This window comes from Papilio xuthus, unplaced genomic scaffold (genome assembly GCF_000836235.2).
Source record: "Papilio xuthus unplaced genomic scaffold, Pxut_1.1 DF827870.1, whole genome shotgun sequence".
Taxonomy (NCBI): Eukaryota; Metazoa; Arthropoda; class Insecta; order Lepidoptera; family Papilionidae; genus Papilio; species Papilio xuthus.
The window spans coordinates 1,264,191-1,283,689 of NW_013530779.1; the positions used below are offsets into that span (position 1 = coordinate 1,264,191).

Sequence of the window (19,499 nt, forward strand, 5' to 3'; positions counted from 1 at the left end):
TTATTTTATGAAACACAATTTTAATATATTAATACCAAAACAAATCAACCATGTATCCATTAAGGTGGATGATGATTTGGATAAAATGCTTGTTTTCCCAAAAAATAATAGAAAAGCTTTGTCTCTTTAAAGCTGTGACGTAGCAGAGAGAAAATGACGCCCGTCTTAAAAATAAATTCCAGATTGTTCGTGAGTTGCCATTATGCAGAAATTTCCTGTGAGCAAGAGAATTTATGTGTCGATGTTTTCATAATAATTGCAAGACATTTGTATAGCACATGCGAAAATTTGATGAATACGTAGAAAAAATTAAGGATAGAAATTGTTCAATTATGTTTATCAAAGGTTTAACTTTAAAACTCTTGAAAATAGCTAAAATTTAGCATTAATTATTGTAATATATAATTTTCTTAAATGGCAACATGAAGTCATAGTGTGACAAATATTGCGGTCTCTGAGGGGTTTTACGCGGGAAGTACGCCGGACATTTTTATTTACAATATTAATTATCTTGTGACTCATTGAATTTAATAAATGTTTATAACTTATTAATAATAAAATAGAATAATAATGTAAACTTTACCTCCTCCTTTTAATTTCTTAAAGAACGTCATTTAAATATTTTCAATTTGTAGCTCCTATGATTATAACGTTTCGTAAAATTGCAACAACACAATGGAAAGGCGCTTTTGACACAAGTAATCGTTTTAAGTGTTTTCGCTTTTTGCCTGAAGTTATTAACTCATACAATTGGAGATTGCTGGCAAAATAATACAGTGAAATCTAAAATACATACATGCTTAAAAAAACAGAGACAACGTTATCTTTTATACGATTTTACAAAGGTTTTAATAATAAAATGCATTATTTTTTTTTATTGTTATAATTTTGTACAAATAACGGCGTATAATACATCGGACAGGTTTCACATACAAAACTAACGCTAGATCAAGCTATTTGTAGATCTATGTAAGTATATTTAATGAAAAAAATCTATAACTTTTATATAGAAAGGCTCTTATTATAAAACAAAGTCGTATATGACTAGGCAAAATGCAAACCTATTGTTGAAAAAAGCAAAAAGCAGTTCAGACACATATTTAAAGGCAACTGCCGACTAACCTCTACAAAGAAAATCTTATCTTTTTTTCTTGCAAAGTGAAAGAGAATTGTTTTTACAAAACCGTCGTAAATGTAATTTTACATCTAAAGGCAACACGAACTATAGAAAATTCAGGCAAATATAAAATATCACATTCTTTGCATTATAAAATTAATCTTAGGTTAATTACATATCATTGTTTATAAGTTTAGTAGCTATTTTTTATCACGGCTAAAACACGCAAATATTATTATACAATTTGGCAGTCGAAAAACTCTGATTAGAAAAAGAATAAGATATAATAACAAGATATTGTTTGTAAGAGCCTTCCTATGTATATAAATATATTTGCTGAGTCAAAATCAAGTAAATAAAATACATATAATGTAGCTACGGATATAGTAAATTGGTTCATTATACAAATCGTTGTTTTTGTCGTCTGTTTTGTAATTTGAGAGCTTATATTTTTTTAACGCCGTAATCAATGAAAAGTAAAAAAGGTGCTTAAAATTACAGGAAAAGGTTTAAATGCAAATTATTACCTTGTTATAATTAATATAGTCAACTTAAATTAATATACAAAAGCATTTTTTTGTATATAACATTTTCTAGGTTATTTTGTTAAATAACAGTATGGCAACACAAAGGTCAAATGATCGATAGGCATTGACAAAATGTAAATTTATAAATTGTGTTAAGAAATATTTTGTAGAAAAAAATCATTATAGATATGTTTTATTATAATTATAATAAATAATTTAAAACCCTGTGAAACATTTAATTGACAGAAATGATTGGTGTGGAATTGTAAATGAAAACCCAATGGAAGGGATTCATACTTAGACAAAAGGCTCCTACGCGTAGCGTCGTAACTCAAAAAATTCAATTTTTCAAAAAGACCAATTTAGCAATGTATTTCGATAAGATATTCTATTAAAGATAGAAAAGGTCGAATATCATATAATTTTGTTTAAAAAAAGTTACAACGTTATGCGTAGGTACCCATTTAATAATATTACATACATGGGCTGTATTGTAATAAATAGGGAAGCTGTAGGCTATTCAAATACGAAGCTATTTGTAAAACGATTAGAACGATAGTATTTAAAAAGATAGTAAAAAATTAAATATAAACAATTTAATTTTGAAGTAAAAAGTAAAATATCGACCTTGGTCCAATTTTTTATTCAAAGTATGAGAAGATTCAAATATGATATTATTAAAGCATAGGACGAAAAACAAAAAAGGAAAAAAATATTTACGAGTATTAAATTGTTATCACGACAATTTGTAAAGAAAATACTTTTTTTTTTGTTTATATACAGCAATATAAAAGAATTTTAGAATAAATCTAATAGGGAATTGGAATAATTTGGAGAATTTTTCAAAAAAACTTACAAAGTCGATAAGATTGGTACTCTTTGGTAAAACTTAAAGTTGTTTTTGCTCATTTCACATGATTTTAAGCATTTCATTATTCTACTGGATAAATATACTCTATAACAATGACTACGCCGTGCTCAAACGTTTGTGTTGGAAACTTCAAGCAATGCAAATCAGCGGTCGGCAGAGAAATAATAAAAATGTGACGGCCTGTGTTGCCAGGTGATTCTGTAAGATTTAAATGGCAATTTAGTTTAAAGAATAATTTTAAAAAGTTAGCTTTTTGCGTTTAAATTCTAGTAAATACATACTTTAAATTGATTATGAATAAAAAAGGGTTTGAAAATTGTAAAAAGTAAAGTGCATTTCTGCTCCCTGAAATATTTTTGTCTTAATTTTTTATTTTTCATATACGTATATACCGGTTTAGTACATAAATTATGTACATATAAATAAAACTTTACGGTTTTACAGCTTCTTTAAGACAGAGACTAGAAGATAAATTCAACAAATTATACTTTTGTATTCACCTGGCAACACTTTGAACCTTAATATAAAAGCTCAATTCAATACACAAATACTATTGTATCAGTATCTAATTACGTAACTCTAAACCACGTCCATATGAAAACATTCTCATATACAAACGCTAAGTATACATTAATTATATTTATAAACACTCTTGTAACAAATTGCATCTATTCCATTAACTAATTTAGTATGCAGGGCCGGATTATGAACTTCATAGTACATATAAATAATTTTATACAGCAACGTAGTATCAATAGATTAAATTGGCGTCCCAGAAGGATTCTCAAAAGTTAGCAATTACATATTTTACTTTGACCAATTTTTGATATAATTGTGTTATTTAATTTTAGTCTTTGTTTTTTAACTAATTCATTTAGGTAAGAATTAAATTCGAGTCATAAAACGATTTATACATTCATAAGACATTTTTTTGTATTTTTCTAATCCGACCCTGGCCTGAAATGATTACGCGTGCAAACGTACTTGTACAACTATATTTTAGTATAACATTACAATTAGTTCTTTTCATATTTACTAGATAGTAAAGCACTTCGAAAACTTTATCCATTCTCATGGAAAAAAGATAACAAAAAAAAAGATATTGAAGGAAATCGTAAAAATTACAGAAAGGACATAAGGACTGTTAATATTACTTATAATCTAAATTGACTAGGTATTGGTAGTTCATTTTTATGGCAACACCATTTATCAAATGACATATTGTAGTGTTATTGCCACCGATGTTAATTTGATATGTTATTAGAGTTACAAAACTCTTTAAATTTAAATTATTTTTCGTATAAAAATTAAATGCACTTAGAAATTAAATACAATCTAACATTTGCACACAAATTCTACATTTCATAGATAAAATAAATGAACTTTGCTCGTATAAAATGAACTTATTTTGGATTATTTAAATGAACTCGTGTTCATTTAAATCATCTTTTACTATGGAACGCATCTCCCCACGTTGTTTGTGATTGTGTGAGGAAGTTTTGACAATGATAGTGGTATATCAAAATCTCCACTCAATGATATTTGCGACACGCATCCTATTAAACCACTTTTATATTTTCCCATCGTGTTCAATTCTATTGATGGCAACCCTCCTGAAATAAAAAATGAATGTTCGTAATTATTTTAATACTAAATATAAGATGTAAATTGTCTGTTAAGTTTTAACATTGATTTATTTACATTTCATAGATGTTTAGTGTCAAATTCTTGCATTCACTGCTCATTAAGTGCTACAAAGATGTTTATTTAAAAAAGTAATCGTTAATTTTAAAAGGAAATATGTCGATGTGAAATCATAATGAAAAAATTAAAGCCAAGAACATTGCCCTCCTGTGTGTTGGGTAAAACCTCACCTATATAGAGTCCATTCTCAGTGTTAAGCTGTTTGAGTTTCCCGGGCGATATCTTACCGACGGAACCCAGTCCGTCCACTTCTAGCACACCCGCTTGACGGTTCCTGGTCAAAAAGTTATTTAAAATAATTCTTAATCATTTATACATTATGAAATTTGAACGTATATTCATTCTACACCTTTTACAGTATAATGACTTTATGGTTTTTGAACAAACATTGGTAAAAATGTTCATATTCTTAAAATCAAAATTTTAATATTTTGCTTAAGTCATATGATATTAAATGGACAGTTTTAACTTAGAAACACTTTTATGTTATTAACAGAGACTCGATGCAATGGCTTCATGAAAAAAACGTTTTTTTTTGGGTTATGACAGTATGCGTAGGAGCGGTCAATTAAAAAATGTATAGAGCTGACCTTGTAGCGCGTGCCCGGTGCCACAAGCCGTCGTCCACTTTTGTATGATTTGCTATAATTACCACTTCTCCGCTGCCCAAATCGTATCTGCAAAATTACATTTTTATATTAGTAGCTTTCATTCGCGAAGAATAAAAAAAATTAAGTAACCTATGCGTTTATTTAATTTCAGCGAGATCTGTTTATCTGTTCTGGATATATGTTATAACAATATTAGTAAAAATAATTAAAAGATTGAGGTGGCTTAAATATATTTTCTTTGAATATATGCTACATTAAAATTTCAAACATTATTTGATTTTTTATTTAGTCATTTAATTAATATACCTGAACACTAGCACGGAGTTCTCTATGGCTAGGGAGAGGAAGTCTCCGTTGTGATGTGTGTCACTGGGGTCACGTGGGTCACGTGGGTCACTGGGTTCAGTGGGGTCACGCGTGCGGGCGCGGCCAGTCCACACGAGCAGGCCGTGCGGTGTCTGCGCGCGGAACCGCACGTTGATGTCCAGACTGTAGCTCACCAGTCTGAAAGAGATAGCATTATACAAACACTAAAAGAATGAAAGATATAGAAAGAGTAGGAGTGGATGAGTGTGAGAGAGACAGATACAGGTTTTGATGTTCAAGAGGAGAAAAGTCACCAATTATTCTTAATGTAACTACAGGATGTTCAAAATCACACACACATAAATTAATATTTTATTTATTACTAGTAATATATTGTAAACTTACCTTTTCATAGTTTCTTCATCATCAATATGTATGAAACTATCTATGCCGGTGAAACTTGGATATGAATTTGTATCTCCCCAATTAATTTCGTTACCATTTAAATATTTAACTTGCATGTACGTCTGACCATCGTAAGGCCCGTCTGTTGGTACATTGTCTACCGGCTCATCGTTCTGAATATACTGGTTTTTAGCTAAATATTTCTTGTATTTCTCAGCATGATGATGTTTCTTCGATTTTACTTTGTGATATTTTAATTTGAATCCTTTCTTCGCGACTATGGAGTGATGGATCTCGTTTTCGGATATATTCAAATAATGGAATGGTTGTATTGATTCTTTGCATAGGTTCTTGTCTCTGGAAAAGATTTTTATATGATTTAGATTAAATAGTCTGTTTGTTCAGATTTATCTTACCAAATCAATAGCAAAGGGTTCGTCAAGCATCCAATTTTAATGACGCTACTGCCACCAAAAAAAAAAAAACTTTGTAAATTATATCTGCTATTCGTATAGAGAATAAAGTTACATTGTAACTTACAAGCAAGAATTATTCTTCGGATCGTCGCAGTTGTCGACGTTGACTCCACCGAGAGCTGAAGATACCACAGATAACTCTTCATCGTTGATTACCAGCTGGAAACAAAACAAAAATCATATTAATACGCGGAGAAGCAGAGAAGGAGTGTGTAAAGTTTTATATAGCGGTTGCCCTCGGCACCATCTTGCCATATTCCAAATTTCATCGAGATCTGTTAAGCAATTCTGGTCAATATACCTTTAAACAGATATCCACTTATCCATCTAAATATTCCTATTTATAATATTAGTTACATTTATTAAAATATGAATTATAGTAGAATTTAGTATAATGAGCAACCATTAGTTAGAATAGCTGAAATAAAATACCTGTGCGACGCAACCACTGAAAGATGACTTGAGCGCCAACCTCGGCGGCAACGGATGCGGCGCGCCTCCCAACAACATCGGCTGCGTCAGTGTCAGTCGCCGCGCCGCGCCGTGTGACGTCACCGAGCGCGTCGTGTCCGTCACCTGGCGCGCTGTCGGCCCCGACACCAGGCGCGGCGTCATGTCGGTGGGCCGCACGCGCAGTGACGCGCGACGTCCCGACCGACTGACGGATATCTTGTGCCACGCGTTGCCTTCTAATGGATACGCTGATCTGGAATTTGTATGGATACACTTTGTAACATGTCATAATCAAAATCTTAAGTAAGCAGTATTAACAAGTTAAATAAACAAAAATATAGTTCGGAAAACAAAACATCCTATGTATAAACTAAATTGAAAATAATTTTTATCTTTTCGTCATCATACTTACAAAAATATTTCATTTAGTGCTTCTCTTTGTAACGTACCTTTTTGTACGTTGTAAAATGTAATTCATAATTAAAATACGAGTATGATTATTACCTGACAAGTGCTATCCCCGATCCCAGATCAAATGCAAACTCAACGAAATAATCTCTGAGATGCAACGAGAAGAAATCTCCGTCGCCGCTCTGCCGCTGTGAGTCGTATAGCACTAAACCATCTCCACTTGTCGGCTTTAATGTTATCTGGAAGTAGAAATATTATACGTTACGACAACAATTAAAAAATTACATGAATGTATTATGTTATTCAAATATCTTCTCGGCTCGGAAGTTCCATCGAGTCGCTGCACAGAACACAATGCTAGGTGTAGCGGATAGTAAACGCATGCGGGGGGAGAGGAACGCGCAACGCACACTTGACCTTGAGCCACCGAATACATTGAAAAGCTCTATACATACTAAATCTAGTGACAGCACGACAATACGTTGGTATAGCCATTAATAATTAGTTTAGAATTACGTAAATTTCAAGAATTTAGAAATATACTGCCGTAAATTATATTCGTTTTTGACATAGCTCGAAAAATTGTATTAATTATTTTTTTTCGTAGAAAGGTGTAGAAATTCGATCATCCTTTATAGATGAAGCATTTCCATTGCTATAACAATCTAGATCGGTTTTAAACCAAATAGATTAAAGATGATCATCAAGGTTGTCTCTAAGTATAGATTTAGTATAACAAATCAACACTGAATGTCTGCTTCATTATATTAGATGATTCTGAGCGCAAATCATATTAAATATAATAGAACATATTTTTAATTTCATGATGATAAAAGCAAAAATGTAATGAGATTGAATGTGGATGGCTACAAGGGTAGGGTAAAAAAAAGTATGGAATGACTGTGTGAAAGAGGATATGCGTAAGAAGGGGGCAGACTCGGATATAACGGCTGGTAGAGATGTATGGAGGAGTACATACTGTGCCGACCCTCGATAGGGATAAGGGCAGGTTGATGATGATATGTTTAATTTCATCCTATCTTAATCGATTCCAAGATGTGAACTTTGAAACGGGAACAAAGTTTCTCCGCGTATTTGTCGGAAAATTAACTCGTAATTTTGAATTACTTATATATCTTATTGAAAGTAACAAAGATAACAATCTTTTAACGATATTATATGTATATGTCCAGCACATTTTAAGTTTATTCGTTACATATAAAACTACAAATCTTTCTTTCTTTATAATATTAGTGTAATAGAAAAATAATCTATACCTTATTTTAATTTCATTTTATGTTTAATTTAAATAGTTATTAGTTGCTTAGTGTTAGATTTTCCTGAATAACTTCCAAACTACGTCAGTATATCTGTACTAAGGGATTTACCGTTGAATTCTGAGACCGAAATCTCGATATAAATATCGTCATCCCTGTCATTATCTTTAACAAGAGAGATAATATATTTAAATGCTATCTTTCTTTTGTTAATGATTTATTTTTTAAATGGGAGTTTTTGGTATCAGAAACACACACTCAGTGACCATTTAATGACTCTGTGTCAAACATAAACAATTATATTAAATACTATCTTTTATTTTAGTAAAGTATTACTAATTGCTATATCAGTAGTAATAATAATCTACACTTAGGGAGTCCCTTAGTTACTATGAGTGTACCATTGACACATTTGTAAGACCATAATGAAGTTATCAAAGGTAAGCATATCTTTCAGCTCTACATTTACATACAAAGGGCGTTATATCGATTGACCTAATTGTGGAAATTTACCTCAACCTGCTAAGGAATTTGGTCAACGACCCTTTTACGGTTTATTTTAATTGCCAATCAAATAGAAAAGTTATTTCCCGTTGGACCAATCGGCGTACGGGTTGATCGGCTCAACGGGAAACAGGAATTACTAAGATTGTTTATGCGAATGACAAAATAATGCACATTTTTGAAATTAAGTAATTACAACTGAAGAGTTTAACAATTATATTTAGAACATAAGTTAGGTATATGTACGAAGTTTTTTTTTAACGATGAATAAAAATAAAGAAGACAAAATAAAATACCTGTATATCGAGCCATGACTGCGCAGAGTTACCAAGACTCGGCAGACGAAGGTAGGACGAGCCATTGAAGCGAGGAACCTGCAATATACAATAGTAAAATATCAAATAGATAACATAGATAGACATATAACGTTAAAAAAAGGTTAAGGTTAAAAAGATTAGCTACATTGAGTTAAATGTGATTATATAGTTGGATGGATGTTTCTTTAAAGGTATCTCCGGAACGACTCAACAAATCTAGTTGAAATTTGGCATAGATGTAGAACATAGTCTGGAGGAACGTGTAGGCTACAAATTAAGTTATTTTTAAGTCCGCAAGGACGGAGTTTCGGGTTAAAGCTATTTTAAAATATAGGAAATTATGATGTCTAGAAATGTACATACCTTTAGATCTAATGTTATTTCACATTTAACACCGGCGTATCCTAAAGGACATAAACACACTCCACCTACGCAGCCACCGCCATGTTCACATTCACATTTCTCTTCACCTTTTACTTCATCATTTTTAACTTCATCACCGTTAACTTTAACATCTTTCGAATCATTATCAACATCAAGAATGTTCACTTTTTTATAATCGTAATGTTTGAACATATCAAGTGAGTTGTCCATTTTGTTTTCTTCGTCTGTTGTTTTTGCGTCTCTCATAACAATATCGTTGTCTTCAAAATGTACAATATCATTGATATCATATATTGCGTGGTTATCTGAATGCTTGTGATGTACAATTTCACTTGTAGTCTCTTCTTTGTACGGTTTCCAAGGTGCTAAAGTTGGTGCGCATTCCGCTGTTGAGAAGAAATAACGATTGAGATATAGGGAGTGTCGGTTTTTTTTATATCATAAGGTGGCAAACGAGCGAGCGGCCACTTGAAATCGCTGAAATAGCGAAGTAATCGTTGCCCATAGACATACGCAATTGCATATGCGTTTCCTACCTTTAATCGACGGAGGAGAGGATGCACGGAAAGAAAATATTTTCCCCTTCCATGCATCCTCTCATCCGGAAAGTCCACCTCCACTTCCCATCCTTTGAGAAAAGGGTGGGAAGGGAAAGAGGATCTCCGGGACGCATACTCATCAGACGAAACGCGGAATAGCTTCCACTTCACGCCTGTCTTCTTTGTGGTCGTGGTATTTTACCGGGCGAGCCGAGCCGATTCGTCCGAAGATGTTAAAGCGGGCTCTACCACTGTCGGTGGCTGGCAGGTCCTGGGTTCGAATCCCACTGTGTAACAATGTGTATTTTTCTCGCACTAGGCTAGCGCGGTTGACTATGGCCTAGTCACCCGTAACTTAGGCTAGGCACAGAGCCCCTCAGTGGGGCCGTATAGTGAGTTGATGTTGGTTCAGATATTTAATTTCGTTTATTGCATTAGATAGGGACTAATTTATTCCTTACTATCATTACCGTGGGTTTCTAATGTCTGATTACTGGTTTAAAAACATATAGCCGTCTCTTTCATTCATCATAGTGAATATATATAGATATGTCTGTCCATGGAAATTTTTATATTTACACAACAAAAGTGTTATATATGCGTCCGGCGTTCCCTAACTCGGCCACATCTGATTTATACCAACATATTTCAACGTTTGCGTATGGTCCAAGTTATAAGCGAATTTACTTGAAACTACATATTTCAAAAATGCAACTATCTCTTTGTCACTTGTTACTTGTTAGTAATTTATTACGATTGGTAATTCACATATTTTTTTGTAAACAAAATGTCATGAAAAAGAAATTGTCAAAGCATATAAAGGATAGATAAAGTTGGATTGGTAATGTTTTTAAGGATTTGTAGAACTATTGTGTACGTTCTTTTTTCATAAATGGCTTGACTGATATTTAGGCGGGGGGGGAAGGGGAGGGGGGGGGGTATAATGTAATAAATGTAATGATTTGAATTAATTTTGTATATTGAAAATACAAAATTATTTTTACTCTATATAATCAACTAAGGTGAATAATAATTATAATTCGCAGAGATTTACTTATGAAACACTATCATCAGTTAGACCACGCAGAAATTCTCACATTTCTCTTCATTTGTTGAAAACGTGAGCGGAATACGTCACAAGATTGTAGAAGCGTCGGAATTAGTGGTCATTTGTTACTCTATAAGGAATGAACTAGTTATCAGACAATGTTAAATAATTCATCACAAAAGGAGACTATAATCTTACTAATATTATAAATGTGAAAGTTCAGATGAATGGAAGGATGTTTGTTTGAATGTGTCTCCAGAACGGCTGTATGGATCTCGTTGAAATTTGGCATAGATGTAGAACATAGTCTGGAAGAACACCACCACCAGTTTTTTTTAATTTCCCCGCTGACGGTGTTGCGGGCGACAGCTAGTAATCAACAAAAAGAACAATAAGCCTTCAATATCATCTATCACATCCTCAAGGAAAAGAATCAAATGACAGTGTTCAAAATCGATTGGACTAAAAATTTAAAACTTACTTAAAGGGTATAAAACTTCGTTCATAAAATATACATTTATATTAACAGTTAAATATTGTAAATTGTAAAATACTTCACGGTGATATTATATTCCAGAAATGTGTCGCTTTCAGTTTACTTTTGTGTGATTCAGAGAACACAACGCTGGAATATTCAGTGCTTTGAGCGCGTTTATTGCGCTACTTCTCTCATTGTGTTATATTCTTCATGTTGGCAACATCAAACGGATCGTTATAAGAGTTTTCAAAATGTTCTACGGTTTTAAAACCGTTTTACTTTTGAATCTTCTGGTCAATCACCACGGAGGTTTTAAATGCAACAATGAAAGAGGTACTATGGAATAAGATTTTTTACAAATGTAAGAAAATTTTTTCGGAGGGGCTGAAACTACTTCGGAACACGTTTACTCTTTGAGATTTAATACGGGTAATGCCTCCTTTGAGACATGAATTATCCTTACTTGGCTGTTATCGGTTCCTCCTCATAGATTGTTTGGAAATTCTAAAGAAATAAAAGCTTCTAGCAATTTAACAAATATTTAAATGGATACAACATTGTTACTTGTCATGCAGCCATAAATTACAAATCTCTCCGTTCTGTTTTTATTAATTTGTTTAGCTTGTAAGAATTATTATGGGACAGCATTTTATTCGCTATAATTGTAAAAAGTCCTCGCATACAAACGCATAGAATTGGAAAATAGGGTTTGTTGATAGAATGCAATTTTTTTAAATGTCGTCGCCCTCGATTGCCACGCCTCGTCGTTTGACAATGCATTTCCCGCGCAAACATGGCGCCCGTCACATTGTTTGCCGAATGCAACGTTCTGAATCCGAATGAAGCTAAAGTTTTTCGTTGATTTACTGCAAAGATGTCTGGACTGAACGTTTGATTCATTGCGCTTGGTATTAACTTAAAATGCATCAATTTGTGCATAAATAATATTATTTCTTTTTGATTCAACAAAAATCAAATAAACCAAAAAATATGAGATATATTTGTTGAGCTGATAAGGGTGTCATTTGAAGTGTTAGTATTATGGTATTTGATATAAGTTTTTCGATTAAACGCGTAGATTAGATGAACGGCTTAACCAATTTCGAATGCAGAAGTATCATTCATTGAGCTTGACATCAGTCGATTTGATTTTTTTAATTGCTATGGTTATTCGTCAAGTCACTACTACATACAAGACTTTATTAGGAAATTAGGTGGCATTTTAATGAGCAAGTATATGTATTAAAATTCCATTGCTATGAAATGCTGCTTAGACGAAGGTTAAAAAACTTATTACTCGCTAACGTGGGCTGTAAATCTTAATTTAGAGAGAGTTGCTGCCCGCCTTTAGTACCGTCTCAGGTGCTTAGGGTTGTTTTATTTACCTCGCCTCTACACGACCATAAAAGTTATTTAATAATTTCCTATTCATAAATAATTATATAAATATATTTATGTTGAATTTCAGCACATACTGTTAGGTGCTTGATATTAGACTATTTGATTAATGATTTTATTTACAAATGGAAATTGAAATGGTTTGTGTGCATTTCAAATGAAATGGAAAATGGTATAACATGTTTACTCAAATCATTGAATATGGAAATAAATCTAAAAGCATATAATATTTGCTAGCCAATCAAGTAATTTAAACATTTGATATAGTATAGCAAGAAATTTTAAAATATTAAAAAATACATTTCTCGCGTAAATTTTGACGTACAAGTCGAAAGTGTTCGTAGAATAAAATGGAACGTTTTAAACTCAATCGCAAGCTTCACAAGTTCTCTATAAAATGATTGGAATCGTTTTAGACGCTTTGTGCTAGAAAATACTTACGTCTACGTTAGACGTAAGTATTGGAAATTCTAACACTATTTTTCTGTTAGAACTAGCTGATTGTAAATCTAACACCCAGATGGAAAGGTCAATAAATTTAAATAGAGATATAAATTTGTGAAACGTCGTTTGGATTGACAGCACGTATGTGGTTTTAAAATAATTGCATAATGAATTGTTGTGTCACTTTCATTCCAATTAATTCCTTTGACGTCTTCCAAACATTATTCTATCTACACGCACACTGTGTAGTACAAGATTTTATCTCGAAGTTTTACCAGTTTTACTCAAATTATATCATAATCTTTTACCCGTGAGTTTCCAAGACAACAATTGCCATCTCTCATATTGTTATCTCTGTTTTGTCAGAGATGAAAGATAGGGATGACGATGTTTATACAGAGATGTTAGTCTCAGAAAAAAATGGTTAGTCGTTTATTCTTTAACATGTAATAGACAGACGAATTTACATCCACGCTATGTAGTTTATATAAATATCGCTTCGCTTATAAATTGGACCACCCGCGCGGTTTTGGTTGAGTCGCGCAATTTTTCGTAAAAGACCCATCGTTAAGGCAATGACCGACCGGACCATTTGCTATCTTATTAGACTATGAATTTTGTATATCATATTATCAAAAATTGGCCTAAGCTATATATAACTTTAGTCCCACTAAATGAAGGTTTTATGGTGTGAAAATAATTTTGTAACTTTATTTTAAGTACAGCTTTTAAGAGAAATGTTACGTTAAATTTTGTAATAAAAAATATCTAGAAGTATAATTTTCATAAGAAGTTCAAATTAAATTTTATTAAGTAATAAAAAGCGTATGTTATTTTTAATTACTTCTTTTTAACTTCATAAAACTAATCGTATGAATTTCCTACGTTTTTTAAATCAATGTCGAAAAAAAAATATGGTAAACAGAATAATTGCTAAGATGAATTTTTATTTATGATTGTATGTAATATGTTTTACATAGAAATTTAGGTCTCGGGAACCCACGGTTAGTGACTTAATGTCAAGCAGTGAGTTTCTGAGACCAATATCCCCGTTTAAAGCATATTGTTCTCTATTTTGTCAGACAATGACAGGGATGACAATATGTTTTATACAGATATTTTGGTCTCAGAAACCATGGTTAAGTGTCGCGTTAGTGTAGTTACTCACCAATATCTTGTGTGGAGATTGCGTCTTTCATTAATCTGTATGTGTCGCCATTTATTCTCAGAAAGTCTACACAGCCGAGCAGACCTTCTGAAAGACTCAGTTTGTTCTGAAGCCCAGTTGTGTTGCCAGCGCCGCCGACCCATACTGGTTCACGGAACGTCATCCGGGAGAATAGACCCTAAGAACATAAAATACAGTTCAATTTCCATTAGACAATTTTGATGGAAGTAACAGAAAGGAGAGGCCAAGAAATGTTGGTTTATTCCTTTGTGAAGAAATAGTGCTGTTTAGTAAAGATTGTAAGTCGCATTTTCTTTTCCTTAACTTTGATAAAATTATTTTAATATCATTTGTTTAATGTCAATTGCAATCTTACTAATATTTATTATAGATGGGAATATTTGGAGGTATCTTCAGAACGGCTCAACAGATCTCGCTGAAATTTGGTATAGATGTAGAACATAGTACGGAAGAACATATAGGCTACTAATTAAGTCTTTTTTTAATTCCGTGCAGACGGGGTCAAGGGCGACAGCTAATTTTGTCATAATTAAATAGGTAATTTTTCACGTTAAAATTTCATTGTCATCGTAAACAAGAGGTTTAGTATTGAAATCGCTCTCGCTTCCGCTACAGCCTTTGTCTTGTGCCGTAGTTAAAAACGGCTCATTAGTTACCCTTTTAGACGTAACTCCTTTAATGAACGAGCCTCACTTAAACGTAAAACAAAACTGGTTTTCTTTGGGAATTACACAAAAAGGTATATTTTCACGCCTTTCCTTTTATTCTTTTTATTTTATTAAGGATCACTTCAAATAATTTGGATGGATTTTTTTGGTAGAAAAAATATAAATGTACTTGAAATGTTCGTATACATTTATACCAATGATTTCTGTTTTTTGCTTTTTTTTAATCTTTTAACTCGATAACCTAAGACTGACTCCATCGGCGTGGAATTAAAAAAGAACGTAATTATGTGTTCTTCCACACTATGTTCTACATCAAATTTCAGCGAGATCCGTGCAGCCGTTCTGGAGATACCTTCTAACAAACATCCATCCAAATATTCGCATCTTATCTATATATAAAAGAAAGTCGTGTTAGTTACACTATTTATAACTCAAGAACGGCTTTACCGATATGGCTGAAAATTGGTGAGAAGGTAGCTTAGAGCCAGGAGGCGGACATAGGATACTATTTATTCTTTTTTTTTTAGAATTTATGCCTTGAAGAGCTGCTTTTTATTTAACTTACTAATATTATAAATGCGAATGTTTAGATGGACGAGTGTTTGAAGATATCTCTAGAACGGCTGAACGGATCTCGATTAAATTTGGCATACGTATAGAACACTGTGTTCTAAAAGAACACATAGGCTAAAAAAGTTTTTTTATATATCCACGCGGAAGGAGTCTCGGGCGACAGCTACTTTATAATGAGAGTAAGATTAATAAATGTAAATCCAAGTAAAATACACAAAGAAAACATCTCATCTTTTGTAATTGTGCGAACGTATAACGTAATTTGTGAAACGTTTTGAAACGGCAAGGATCGGGGGCCAATTAAAATTTAATTAGGCAAGGAAATGTATAATTCACGAGGGAAGCGGTAATATTACAGGTGAAAACTTTGACGACGCGAACGAAAAAGTGACGTAGAATTTTTGTTTAATTTTATTCTTATACATAAAATTTTATACAACTTTTATAGCTTTTTATAGCATTGATATTATTCCCAAAGAGCTAGAGCCTACTCTAATCTACGGAGACTAGGTCTTAAACAATCATGCTGGCCTAGAACGGCTTGCTTGATTATCAATTTCTTTACAGATTTATGGAGATTTTATCACGATATTTTCCTTGATGATAATAACATTGGTCGTACAGCAAAGGAATTAAATTCGCTTCATATTCACGATCGATCATGTTTTGACATATGCTATGTCAAGTTTTCGATCTGCCTCCATAGACAAAGTGCATTCGCTCCGAAGCTTTTCCATAACGAAGTTCAATAAAAAATGGAATTGACGTGACAATTACGTGACTTATCAAATATTATTGTAAGTTCTTGAACTTCCACTTTTGAATTTCGAAACGAATGCACTTTATTAAGGAGGCTGATTGCATTCTGTACGTAAAGCGACTCATCGAAATGTCACGTCTTCGACTGTTTACAATATCTAATAATTGCTATAACTAACCTTAGCTTAATCTATCCTTAAGTTTAAGCTAACCTTAGATCGTCCACGGACTCGTTTGCCGTTATTTAGTCTAAGCCAGGCGTCCCAGCGATGCCGGTACACGGACACCGTGTTCCATCTTCCCAGACGTATTGGCTCCGGTGAGCGAAGGATTCCAGCGCCGCTGCCGCAGTCAAATCTGTAATATTACATCGATGTAATAACACTACTCAAGCCCGTAATACAGAGAGGTAACGATGTAAACGTTAAAATTAATCTTAAAAGGATTGCCCGTAACTTAATTTATTTACTGCATTAAACGTTGCCGGTGATGCGTTAATGAATATTTAACGAGTACAACAATTTAAATGTTCTTATAATTGAATGATTTTAACGTTCATTTTAAATGTAAATGTAAAATTGTTCTCGTTAATACGATCCTCCATTAAACATGTTAAATTTAAAACAAAACAATTTATTAATTAACCAGCGATCGCCCGCTTCGTTAGTGCAGAATTAAAAAACGTAACCTGTATGTTCGCGTGCATCAAACCTTCTCGGCAAAGTTCCGAAATCGGTCCAGTCGTTTTGAAGATTACTCCTTAAGCTCGGTCTTGCAGACAGACACATAGACAGATAGACATAAATTTAGAATATTGGTATTTCTTTGTCCAATATAAATAATATTGAAGAAATACAATGTTACATACAGACACTCCATTTTATTAAATTTTAATATCAAAATTTGTTGTTAATATTAAAATTGAAGAGTTCTATTGCGCATAATAACTCAAGTATGCTGTTAAATTACAGGATGCATGGTAAAAGATAGGGCTGTCACACGAAATATTTTTTAAATAAATTGTGCGGAACTTCATTACTAAACAAAATACATAAATTTAATGAAGGGAAATCACGGTTTAAATTTCAGACTTTAAATCAGGCAAATGAAATTTATTTACATTCTTTAAACATCAAGGCAAAGCTATCGATTTATTATATAGTTCTCGTTTTAATTGAGAATAAAATTAAATAGTTTACCTAGGAACAATGATAATGATGTCATTCGATAAACGGGATTTAACATTTTAATTTACGTTGGCTTGCAATTGACAACCCTAAGTGCTGAGCCTACGTCGAATAGTTAATTAATTCTGCAATAGACAAGTACTTGTACTAGAGTGTAGAGGGATTTAATACTGCAAAATATTCCTAGCCATTTAATATTAAGCCCTTTATAGAATTATGTCAAGGAGGATACTAGAAGGTTACTAGATTTAGTACTAAGTTACTAATTAGGCTGTGGCTAGTTATAGGAATTCTGTCTCTATAAAGAAATTTCTTTGTTGAAAGCATTTGGATGCTTTATGCCTTGAACTTTTCTTTCAAAGCGCCTGGTAAAAGATCAAAAAGGATATACTCGAGAATAACAAAAAAAGTAGATTTAAAAATGAAATTTATGATGAATGAGATTTGGATTCTTTTTTTTCACAATTTTTTGTATACTATTACACTCGAAGGAAGACGACGAATATGTCATATCACTTGTCAAAATTAGTTCAGCCATTTAGGCTCTAGGTCTTTACAATTACATTCATACAAACAGACATACATAAAAACATAGAGACACGCAAAATTTGTCTCTCGGATAAATAATAATTGCACTTATATGGAATATAGATAACAGTATGTGCCTTATATTTAATCACTGCAAAGCCAGTGGGAGCTTATTGTTGCTAGTTAATTAGTGCAGGCGCTGTGCGGGCGGAAGATAAGCTAAACCAAAATGTACTTTAAAATTACATTATAAATATATTATGAGAGACTTATATAACTTGAAAACATAGAAATGAATTTAAAAAAAACAATTTATAAACACTAGGAAAGATAAAAGTGTAAGAATGTAGACACAAAATAAAATAGAAAAGAAATAAATTCGTAATTAATGTAAATTCAGGACGTATTGTTATTTGATATTTTACTTTATTACAAACTGTCGTACATTAAAAAAATGAACAATGGAGTTTTGTTTCGTTAGATAACGTTTGTTTTGACAAATAAACGTTCACTAGATGGCTCCGATTGCTTTTATTTGCCAGCGTAAGTGTCGCTTTGTGCAATTCAAACGAGCTCCCTTTGCTCTGGAATGTTTTATTTTGTTTGAAATATTTTGTATAATATATTCCACCTTATTTCCTTATATAATGTTAAATCTTACCAATATTATAAATGTGAATGTTTGGATGGATGGAGGTTTGTTAGAAGATATCTCCAAAACGGCTATATGGATCTCGCTGCAATTTGGCATAAATGTAAAATGTGGAGGCATAGTCTAGAGATGAACATATCGGCTACTAGTTAAGTTTTTTTTAATTCCCCGCGCACGTAATCGCTAGGGACGGTAGCTAGTGTCATACAAATGAGTCCTTGATTGCAATAAAAAGCGCCAATAACATTATTAAATATAGATTTTTTTCACGAATTAAGTAAAATTACGTTAACCAACAGTCAAATTGCGCAATACTTTTGCAAACTTTAAAATCATGTATAATATTATATTTTAACGAATTGCTATTAAATAGTTTTTATTTCATAATAATACGTCGGTTTCTTTTTTAATCATTGTAAAGTTTGTCCTCTCTTCAATACTAAACGCCGTCGTAAGAACATATTAAAAAGAAAAGCAAAGATTTGTCTGCAGGCTGTCTCGCAAATTGCATTACACAAAGGGAAGCAAGCACGGAATGCGGAGTACTCTCAAGTCAGCTCTCAAGTCAGGACTTTATATTTATTTTATTATTTGTTAATAAAAATTGACATCGCAAATAATGTCACGTAAATGAAAGAACTCTTTTTAATATCGGATGATAATTATCGTACTA

General features: G+C 32.5%; 1 protein-coding gene across 1 annotated transcript in view; it reads right to left on the reverse strand.

Moving 5' to 3' along the window:
* Window positions 1–2,464: 2,464 nt before the first annotated feature.
* LOC106115215 (EGF like, fibronectin type III and laminin G domains protein pikachurin) overlaps window positions 2,465–19,499 on the reverse strand; it is a 34,247-nt gene continuing 17,212 nt past the window's right edge. Inside the window, exons 5-16 of the mRNA XM_013308533.1 lie at window positions 16,672–16,816; window positions 14,439–14,616; window positions 9,343–9,749; window positions 8,959–9,036; window positions 6,975–7,120; window positions 6,450–6,723; window positions 6,082–6,176; window positions 5,542–5,898; window positions 5,137–5,334; window positions 4,810–4,896; window positions 4,390–4,493; window positions 2,465–4,128 (exon numbers count right to left, since the gene is read on the reverse strand). Coding sequence (XP_013163987.1) covers window positions 3,968–4,128; window positions 4,390–4,493; window positions 4,810–4,896; window positions 5,137–5,334; window positions 5,542–5,898; window positions 6,082–6,176; window positions 6,450–6,723; window positions 6,975–7,120; window positions 8,959–9,036; window positions 9,343–9,749; window positions 14,439–14,616; window positions 16,672–16,816 — 2,230 coding nt within the window. The 3' untranslated portion in view covers window positions 2,465–3,967. The remainder of the gene's footprint in view (window positions 4,129–4,389; window positions 4,494–4,809; window positions 4,897–5,136; window positions 5,335–5,541; window positions 5,899–6,081; window positions 6,177–6,449; window positions 6,724–6,974; window positions 7,121–8,958; window positions 9,037–9,342; window positions 9,750–14,438; window positions 14,617–16,671; window positions 16,817–19,499) is intronic.